At 42.4% G+C, this 10,429-nt stretch overlaps 1 protein-coding gene across 1 annotated transcript; it reads right to left on the bottom strand.

Moving 5' to 3' along the window:
* Positions 1 to 1,176: 1,176 nt before the first annotated feature.
* On the bottom strand, positions 1,177 to 10,155 carry IFT52 (intraflagellar transport 52). Its single transcript, XM_042050433.1, has 13 exons — positions 9,924 to 10,155; positions 8,942 to 9,029; positions 8,553 to 8,682; positions 7,602 to 7,677; positions 7,443 to 7,514; positions 6,979 to 7,105; positions 6,325 to 6,411; positions 5,968 to 6,036; positions 5,091 to 5,245; positions 3,981 to 4,068; positions 2,722 to 2,830; positions 2,079 to 2,224; positions 1,177 to 1,491 (listed from the first exon to the last, which is right to left on the bottom strand). The coding sequence occupies exons 1-13, from the start codon at positions 10,040 to 10,042 to the stop codon at positions 1,444 to 1,446; spliced, it is 1,314 nt and encodes a 437-aa protein (XP_041906367.1). The 5' UTR covers positions 10,043 to 10,155; the 3' UTR covers positions 1,177 to 1,443.
* Positions 10,156 to 10,429: the final 274 nt, after the last annotated feature.

Below are 10,429 nucleotides of genomic sequence, written 5' to 3'. Positions count from 1 at the left end.
GAGCACTCGGGGACTTGGTTCAGCTGCAGTCTGTGCTGGCTGATTGGTATTGATACCACACAGGAGAAGAGATTAAGCTTGTTGTGTAAATCTGTAGCTGGAATGTACAAAGTGCTCTGGGTGACTTAAAGGCAAACAGAGGAAGAAATGAAAAATTTCCAACATTCTGCTGAGAAAAGGGAATGTCTGTAGCAGAAGAGACAAACACTTCTGCTAACATTTATATTAGCACATCTCAACTGGGCAGGAACGTGGCAGGGGCTTTGGGGCACCTCCTTTAGAAAAACCTGTGCCAAGAGGATATGTGAAGCATGAAGAAATGTAAAATAAAAAGATGTTTTTGGGGGATAAAAGATGAACAGATTTCTCCCAAAAAACAGCTTTGATTTTAAAAACCATGGAAGAGCAAGGTAAAGCACAGAAGTCATGGAAGGCCTGAGTGGGGGAAGAATTTATGTTTAACAATTTGAGTGTCAGATTGACAGCCAAACAAAGGCTTTATAATGCAATTTCACCACATTAATATAAAAAAAGTCCTTGCAATAGAGATGTGGTGTTGATGATGTTGACAAATGTTTTCTTCTCACCACTGATCTCCTTGTCTCTATTTTTGCTGTGCACTGAGCTTCAACATTTCACGGTCAATGAATTTAACCTGAATTTCCACTCCTGCACATTACTGAACTCACCACCTCAGGGAGTGGGCTAGATATCAAATAACTGGAAGTAAAAATATTCCTGAGTTTCTGTGCAGTATCAAAGTTTCTTAATAATGATCCATTAAATCTTAAGGTTTTCATCCATGTGCTGTCCTCTCTTTTTTAAATTATGTAGTTCCAGTCTGATATGAGGCAGTGATCTGCAACAATGTCATTATTGCTTAATTTCAAATCCTCCCCTCCCTTGGAAGAAATACTTTCCTTCTACAATAGCAAACTCACCTCTCCTTAGTACTCTTTGGCAGAGAGACAAAAGGAGGCTGCCCGAGGGTGATAAATGTATTTTCAGCAGCTCCTGTTAGAATCATGGCTCTACTTTTTGTCCTCAGTTCACAAATCAAAATAACAACCCCTCTCACAGTGCAATTAAGGATCTCATGTACACCAGGAGAACCAACAGTAAGACTTAACTACAAGAAAATAAATGCTGGAGCCAGAAAGAAGGACCCAAAACACATTTTCTTCGTATATTATTTTTTTAATATATTAAAAAATTACATTTTCAATAAAGAAGTAGAAAAATAAGAAATTCTTTGGAAAGTGCTTGTGAAATACAAGCAGTTCCCCAGAAGGCATTAATTATCTGAACTACCACATATAAATGATCCAAGTATTCAGTGAACTACTGAGACAGTCCTAATCAATATACTGAAAGGAGAGGCTTTAAAAATGGAAAAATATATTTTCACTAAAAGGTCTTTCTCAAACTGGGGAAAGCCAGGTCTCAGGTACTGTTCTGGAATCCAGCTTCACTTGGGTCAGTGTCGTGTTCCTTAAGTGAGGGAAGAGAAAGAAAAAAAAAAAAAGAAGGAAAATGAGTTTTAACAACAGGATAGAACTGTAAGATTTTTGGCTTAGCTAGATTATGTGTGAAACAACAGGCAATTCTTGCTAGCACAAACTGCTGCTCTGCCAATATGCTCCAAACACACTTTGAAGCATCAAATCTACTATGAGGAACTATTTCAGCACAGCTGTGTTTCAGTACAGCTGCTGAGGAACAGTGCTGGTGTCACCTCTGCACTGCAGCACTGGCCAGAGCTGTGAGCACTCCTGAGGCCTCACTGCTCTCACTCAGGCACCAGCAATCAACTGGATTTAGTTGAAATTACAAGCTACACTTGCATGTACTAATCCCCCAATTAAAATAAATGAGAGACTTAATAAATTGAGCACTACATGTTTTATAGAGATTAACAGTCATAAGTACTCTGGATCACACTTCACTGATCTCATTTATTGCACAACTAATGTCTTACATCACTGCACCTCTCGCCTGTGACAAGTGTAGCTGCTACAATGACACACCACCCTCACTGCTGCTACTACAGCTACTCATTGTACTTTTTATAAAAATACCTGATTCAGTTTCTTAAACTCAACCACTTGGAAGAAGATGTGCTCCAGGATATATTTGGCATCTTGCTTGTCCTTTGGGAGTTCACTCGTCACGCCCAGGATATCACCGCATTTCCGCACGTAAAACTCCAGGTCATCATCAGTGCCTAAACAAGAGCCCAGATGGAAGGCAGGTGAGTATCACACCCATCTGGAGCAGCTGGCCAAAAACTGCTCTGAATCTCCATTTGCTGTTGGCATTCGGGGAGGTTCAGTCCCATAACCAAGCTCAGTGGACCAGCCATGATGTATTCCTGCAGCCAGTACCTGCTCATCTTCCTTAGGTGTTTGGAATAATCCTAACGTTTTAACTTCAAAGCATAAAAAGGATGTGAAATTCATCAGCAAGAGTGCCCAAAGCAATTTATGCACAATATAGGAAACAGCAGGCAGAAGCAGGATAAAATGTCATGTAACAGACAAAATATAATGTCATGGTACATAAAGTCACACTATCCATTTCCAAAGCTTTTCAATTTCTTGGATCAGGATGAGAGCAATAGATTTTCCCAAATGAGGTCCATGCTTTAAAATTAAATATAACAGTTTTCCTCTAAAAATTTGGACTTTTTATATAAATGTGCAAAAAATCTGCTCCACTTACATTTGTTTGTGAGCTCTGCAAGACGTGCTCTCTCAGAGGAAAAAGTTTCATCCAAGTCAAACAGTTCCAAAGCGGGAGGAGGCAATTCTCTGAAAGCAGGTGGAAAAACCTTGAAGAGAAAAAGCAGCATGGTTGATTGCCACATATTTTTCTTACACTTTACAGATCTCTAAGACAACAGTTTTGAACTTTTACTGGACTTGAACAAACCTTTTAAAAAGCCATAAGCAACTCCAAAGCCCACTCAACAAAGGGGCACCATTTGAAAATTCCATTCTTACTTTGTAAAAATAACTGAACATTCCAAAAGAGTTTAGTCACAAGGGTGCCAGAATTATCACCCAGCATCACAACTAGACATTCTTATTTGCAGTTTCAGTTTTGCTCCATGAGACCCAGGTGATGGCTGAGGGCTGAGGAACTAAATTGGCCATAACAGATCACCCTGAAAAGATATTGACATCAGTTCTGGTCAGAGTATCTTCTGATTCATGCAGGCACCATTTATGTCACAAGTTGGACTTGGGTTTGTAAAAAGCAGTGCATGAGACACCACTTTCACTTGCAATCCTGCAGCTATAAGGATCCCAGCAATCTCAATAGCCAGGGTAAAGAAGGATGGAACAATGATGGCAAAATTCAGATACTCAGAGATTCCTGCTTTCTGAAATGAGTCTGACACCACCATAGCTCGTGTTGTTGCTGTCAGCTCAAATCTCTGCTGGTAAAAGTTTGATCAGCTCCTGCTGTAAAAGACCAGTGCTCCACTTTCTGCCTTTCCTGAGGGTCTGGGAGATGGAAGCAGAGCAGGACAGACTGGCTCCTCCCTGGCAGCACTCAGTGCAGTACTTACACCACCACTGCCTTCTGAAATACCACATCCTGTTTTCACAGGGAAGGCTGAGCCAGCACCTCACAGGACTGGGAGCAGCTACTCAACCAAAAGCTTATCACACAAGGATTCTGTTTTGGTACCACACACTACATTTTGAAGCTCTTTTAATAAAAATTAGAAGTGTAAATAAGTGCTCTTTCTAAAAGATGGTCCCTGTAGTGTATTCAACTCCCCAGTGATTAATGATTACTACAGTATTTCTCACCGCTTTTTTTACAGAAGTATGGAAATGACACACAGAGGTTTTGCATGAAACAAAGGAAGCAGAGACTCATTAAGGTTGGAAAAGACCTCCAAGATTCTCAAGTTCAGCTTTCATGGAGAAGGGTTCTCCCTGTACTGTACAAGCAAGAAAATTACTCACAGCTGGCTGGAGGACAGGTAGTGGACTCTCAAATTCAGGCTGAATGAGTCGAAGGGGTTCATGTTTCACATTCAGTTCTTCATAAGCTCTACAGCACAGAAAAATTCAAAGTATGCGAGAAAAAATGATACAACATCTATTTCCACTTGCAGGCTACAGAGATGGATTTTTGTGAACACACCAGCATCAAAGTTTTGCACTGTAACAGCACAAAAAAAAATGGGATGTCCATATTAGAAGGACCTCAGAGAACTACAGATCAGTAATAAACAACTTCTACAGTGAGAAAATTAAAATTGTGACAGAGGAAGATAATGATAGCTGGATATATCAGATGATCAAAAAAAAAATCACAGCTCAATTCTTCAATTGACTTTTAGCAGGATGAACATGGATGAACAAAAAGTGATCCAGCACAAAAAAGCAGAACTGGGATTTCAAAAATGTTTGTAAGGAAGTCAATAACCAAAATTTATTTTTGAAAAAAAAATTTGTTATGGTGGGATCAGAAGGGAGATCCTACTGTGAATTCACAACAAGTGAAAATACAAGAAATATAGAGTAAGAAGGAAGAGTGTCCACAGCAGAGTGGAGTTTCATGGAATCTGTGTTAAGCGGCCACTACTCAAGTGTTCAGACGTGATCTGGGTAACAGGGGAGTTATGATGGACAAAGCTGATAGTGACACAAACTGGGAAAACTGAGCAGCTGATAAACCTCAAAACACAATTATTGGGAAATGCAAAGGCGACTGAAATGCAGCTTTCAGTAAATGCCAAGTAATTCAAACGTGGGGAAATGAGCAGCTCTCAGCTATCACTCCAGAAAGTGCCCAACTTCACTGCAGACAGTTCTAAAAACATTAGATCAATGAATCTCGTGTAGTCAGAAAAAAACGGAGAGAAGAAGGCCAGAAACTACAGCTAAGACAAGCAGCAAGAGAAAACATCATTGCCACACTGTACAAATCCATCCTCTGGTATATCCATATTCAAAATGCTGCCCACAGCTCAGTCCTTCCTGCTCTTAAGGAGACACAGTTGAACACAAACAGAAAATGCAGAACACAGAATGGAATAAATAAATAATAAGAAAATTACAGATGCTGACTTGATAACTGAAGGGAGGGCAGTTGTGTCCAGCTGATAAAGGGACGTATCAAACAGCTTTGTGAAGTCTCTTGGGTTCTCATCTCCTTCCTGCAGGCAGACTCGCAGCTGCTCAGAGAGCGCGGCTGTGTCGGGGAGCACGGTGTAGTCTGAAATCTGAACACACAGGTACACATCCCTGTCATTTGAAACGGCCAACCCATTCCCATAGCCTCTTTCTAGTTTCTATCTCACATAAAATCTCACCTACAAGTTATTATTTCACTCTTTATCAGGTATGGCCCTTTGCAGTGCAGCTCACTAGATCAGTAATTGTGCCAACTCTTCTCTCAGCTGTAAAGCTACCCAACATACGGATGTTTCATCTGGATTTCTGTTAATTCTTTAAAATTAGAACAGCCAGCTTACTAAACAACCATGCAAAACTGTTGTTCTTTTATGCACACAGAGTATACAACTTTACCACATAAAGATATTTCCAAATAAAAATGGCATTTGTATACAACTAAAGCTGACACAAACGTTGATCCCTACTCACATACAGAAAATCTGCCTTTCCTTCCTGCACGCTCCTCCTGTCTGAGGGCTCAGAGTGAAAAAACTCATTACACTGGAGCAGTAAATCTCTTAAACATGGGCAAATTGAGAGAGACTTTCACAAATCCTATCTGATAACGAAGAGCAATCTAAGGCTGAGTGATACCATTATCTTTTACACCTAAGCCATCTGTCTACTCAATCTTAGACCATGAATAAAGGTACTGCAACAACAGCAGCACCCATCTGGCTGTTAACCACTCTGCTAAATACATGGTACACCAAAACTGGTGCTGCCAGATCACACTGTTCTTTACCTCCTCGTGATGGATCTCTCTTACCTCGGGGTCCTCCATATCCATCTGGTTTAAGTGGATATCTGATGTTGTGAGCCACTGGAAAAGCACATCCTGGAGAAGGGCAAAACTCAATTAATTTCAGGAGAATCCAAATAATCTCATACTATGCTTAAATATTCGTATTAAATCTATTAAATAACATGCCATGAAAAAGATTAAAAATAAGATAATAAATCAAAGAATATCCATTAGTATTGGCTTAGAATCCCTATACTGAATCCATTTCATAGCTGTCTTACTCTAAAATGAAGATGAGCCTGAAGTGCTTTGCAAACGTTGTGAAGACCCACTAGGGTGTTTTTAAAGAAAAAAAACAACTCCCAAAAAACTCCAACTTACCATGATCTTACCATTTTCTTCTTTATCTAAATACTGGTCATTGAACATGTGGGAAGATCCCAGCGCTGCCATCTTTCCACCTTTACTCTACCAACAAAGAATACAATATAGCAAAAATTCCTTCCAAAGCAGTTTTAGAGGTAATTGTTTTTGCACTGCTTTACTTGTCTACATAGTAAAAAACTGTGTTAACTTAATATCAATCCTGTGCTTGTAACCATTGACTATGACTAGATTTCTGAATTTATTTCTATAAATTAACAGGGTTGGATGAGCAAGACAATATATGAAAAATCTACTGGTTCTGAGGCGACAGGCCTCTTCCTTCATTCAATATGGTGTACTTACAAAGCTAAGGATAATTTTATTTAATAAACTATTACTAAAACAGTGGAAAAAAATCCCAAAACTTTAAAGAACTAAAGATATCCACCAGTCAACCAAAAAATAGGTAATCTTTGCTGACCAGCTCATTAACTCTCCTCTGAACCCCATGCAAAGAAGTTTATTATAAAAAGAAGTCGTCACAGGGCTCATCTGGAGTTTCCAGATGCATCAAAAATTGAGGTGGGTTTGTAAGTATCCCCAAAACATCCACTCACAGTTTTTGTGTGGGGCAGGGGGAATGCAGGGAGTGCCCCAGGCAGCTCATACCTCATGCTGATAGAAAGCCAGGATAGGCCTGTTGAGAGGGAAGCAGACGGATCCTGTGGACAGAATTGCCACTGCTGGCTTCATCACATTCAGTGTGGCTCCAAAAGGATAAACGAAGGTGAGAGCTCTGCAGGAAATACAGAAACTCCATAAGCACCTGCATGCATCAGGCAGGCTGGACAGAGTCACAGAACTCAAAATCAAACCCACAGACTAGAGGCTAAAAAGATCTGGTCATGAGAACAGTAATTCCTTTCCAAACCTATCCCTCCTGCTCCTTCAGAGGTTACCAAGCTCTACTAAACAGATTCCCCTTTCCAGATATAACCTAAGAAGCATAAGAACATAAGAAATGCATTAGAAAACCTCACCATAAGCACAGTGTACTGCTGCTAATCACAAACCTGCCAGTTCTGAGGTATTCTACGTATTTTCACATCAGTTTCCTCACAGAAAACACTCACTGTGAGTCATGGCCCCTTCCATCTTCATCTGTTGTCTCAAGCACTGTTTTCTTTGCAGCTTCACTGATTCCCCTACGAGATATTGAAAAACAAACCTTGCTGAAAACAATCCAGATGACAAGAGTTTACTGTGAGGATTCATGTACCCCAAATACTTACCTGTTCAAAACTCCATCAGAGATTAGTGCTTCCTTTGGGTGGTGGTACTTGTAATACACATTCCGTACTACAGCATCTTGAAACAAGAAAAAAATACAGAAATTCACACCTTAGCTGATCAGTGTGTTATATTTAGCAAAGAAAAATTAGTTTAGTTCTTGGATTCCCTGGGTGTTTGCTTCTAACAGCACAAAGCCGGCATTTGGATCCCAAAAGAATTGAAATCAGCCTTCACTACTGTTTCCTTTTGGACAAAACAGATTTAGGACAGGAATACCTTTGCAAATTCAAATAAAAATACAAAAAGTAAGCACATGTCCATCTTCTGCAAAGCAGAAGAGGCAAAAAGATGGTCCAGTTAAAACAGCCTGTATCAACTTTTACAGGCTGATTTTTTTAATACATCTTCCAAACACTTGATGAATCGAATCCGATTGATGCAAAAAAAAGGCACAGTTGAGAAAAGCCACCAAAGACCCAAAATATTTTATGTACACTGAGACACAGTTGCCTTGGGTTGTTGGGGGTTTTTTCCCCATTGGCAGCACAAAACTAATGAATGACATTTTGTTGGTCTGATAAAGAAAAGTGCCACTTCTTATTCAGGATGAGCATGAAGTGAGTCAATCCTTTAAAATGTGTGGAAAATATCTTAAAGGCTTTTGAATCAAGAAATTTCACTAGAATTAATTTTTCTAGTAAATTAAAACTAACAGCTACAGCAAAGGAATGGAGATGGCCGAGTTGTCCAGGTACTCTGTCCATGGAAAGCTTTTGCTGTGCTCCAGTATTACCCTGCCACGTGCATGCAGATTTAGAGAAAAAACATCTTTTAGATCAAAAGATACTTTGTGAGAAAGATCTGCTTGGCTTGTATCCACAAAGGCTGAACCTTGATCTTTCAATTTTGCTGCAAATTGATGAATAAAAGGCAGCAGTGAGCCCCATTACCATTATTGAAAATGATCCCATATTCTTCTAACAAAAAGTTAATATTTGTGCCATTCTGGGACTCTCCACCTTCTCTCAGCATCACCAGGATGGCCCCACCATCCTCCAGGAATTTCTTCAGAACAGAAAACTAGAAAACAACACAGATCCAGAAAAAAAAAACCAGACATGAGAAACTACACACAAAACTGTATGAAGTTATATTGAGAAGAGGAAGGTAAATGATTTTGACTACCTGCATTTAACTTGATCCTATGAGAAAAACATCAAATTTCAATTTATATTAATTCATTTAAAGCAGCATTACAGCAAAGTCTTCTGTCTTGCTCTTTTCTACTTCAGCAAATTTTAAAACATAATTAACTTGAAAACAATTATTGACTTTTTACCTCATCAGCACTGAACTTCTCTCTTGGTCCTGCTGTAATCCACAATTTCACCCCAAACAGTCTCTCAGATGTGATCTCATCTTTCAAGCTATGAATAGATTAATAAAGACACACATGATTCTTGGATAGAGCCCTGAACCACAACTTTTTCCTTTTATTTTTTTTAAAGGACTGGCAAATGAACACAAAGCAAACCACTTCAGTCAGTTCGCATCCTTTTATCTGGGTTTAAAGTTGACAACTTGAGCAAAAATAATCCTTATAAATGTCAACCAGCTAAACAGTGACACTCCTCTGACAAGGCACCGTGGCAGTTCCAGAGCTGCTGCAAGCTGTCACAGCTGCTATTGAACTTTGCACCTGAGGAGCTTCCTATTATTTTTTTCTTTTTCTTTTTGGTCTGGGTACATTTCATAGAAGAAGCTGAGCTGGAGGGACCCACAAGGATCACCCAGCCCAGCTCCAGGCCCTGCACATACACCCCAACAACCCCACCCTGGGCATCCCTGGCAGCGCTGTCCAAACGCTCCTGGAGCTCTGGCAGCCTCGGGGCCGTGCCCATTCCCTGGGGAGCCTGGGCAGTGCCCAGCACCCTCTGGGGGGAGAGCCTTTCCCTGATATCCAGCCTGAGCCTCTCCCAAACAGTGCATGCCGTGCCATCTTGCAGCGGCCAGATAAACAGTATCACCTGCACCGGGGCTGTTTTCTTTTTGTCCCAAACTCCAGATCGAGACAGACTCACAAATCTGCATGAGGCGCTTCATCCTTACAACTTACACTGCATCTCCGCCACAGCTGAGACACCTGTAGCTCCAAAGAACCATGCACAACATCCCACAGCGGCAGAAGATGCAACAGGGCGCAATCAACGCGAGAGAGCGACCTCAGCTCACGAGATACATCCCCAAGGCCACTCGGGCACCCAGCGCGGCCCGCACACCCCCGCCGGGGCCTCTGCGTGTCCCCGCGAGCCGCCCCTCACCTCTGCACCTTCCAGCTGCCGCGCAGCCTCTTCCGCAGGGCCTTGTAGCCGCCGGCCGGCGTGAAGCTCTCGCCCTTGGAGGCGTTGAACACTATGGCAGTGCGCGGGCCGCTCTCCATAGGCTCCCCCGGGCTTGCCGGAGGGCTCTGGGGGGCAGCGGATAAGCGCCGGCGCTGCGGCCGCCCGCGGGTCCCCACCGCGGCCCCGCCGTGCCGCCGTCACCACGCGCGCTCCGCCCTAGCAACGCTCCGGCCGCACGCATGCGCGGGTGTCCTGCCCCCGCCCCCCACCGAGTGCCGAGGTCACCGCGGTGGTTCGCTCCGCCCCCCGCCAGGGAAACGGGCGGGGCGGTACCACTGCGGAGGGCGGGGGTGTGGCGGGGCGGGGACAGGGCTGCGCGCACCCGGCCGCGGTCAGTCCGGGCCCGTGGCCGCGGGACGCGCTTGCCAGCAGGGCAGTCCCGCTGTGCTGAAGCCCCTCTTGACGCTTCTGGGCCTTTGATTGTA

The sequence above is a fragment of the Corvus kubaryi genome, unplaced genomic scaffold (genome assembly GCF_017639235.1).
Source record: "Corvus kubaryi isolate FWS band 111438036 unplaced genomic scaffold, C.kubaryi_AGA036_p1.0 134, whole genome shotgun sequence".
Lineage (NCBI taxonomy): Eukaryota > Metazoa > Chordata > Aves > Passeriformes > Corvidae > Corvus > Corvus kubaryi.
The sequence above is the reverse complement of the archived record's forward strand: the minus strand, read 5'-3'. Positions and strand labels throughout refer to the sequence as shown.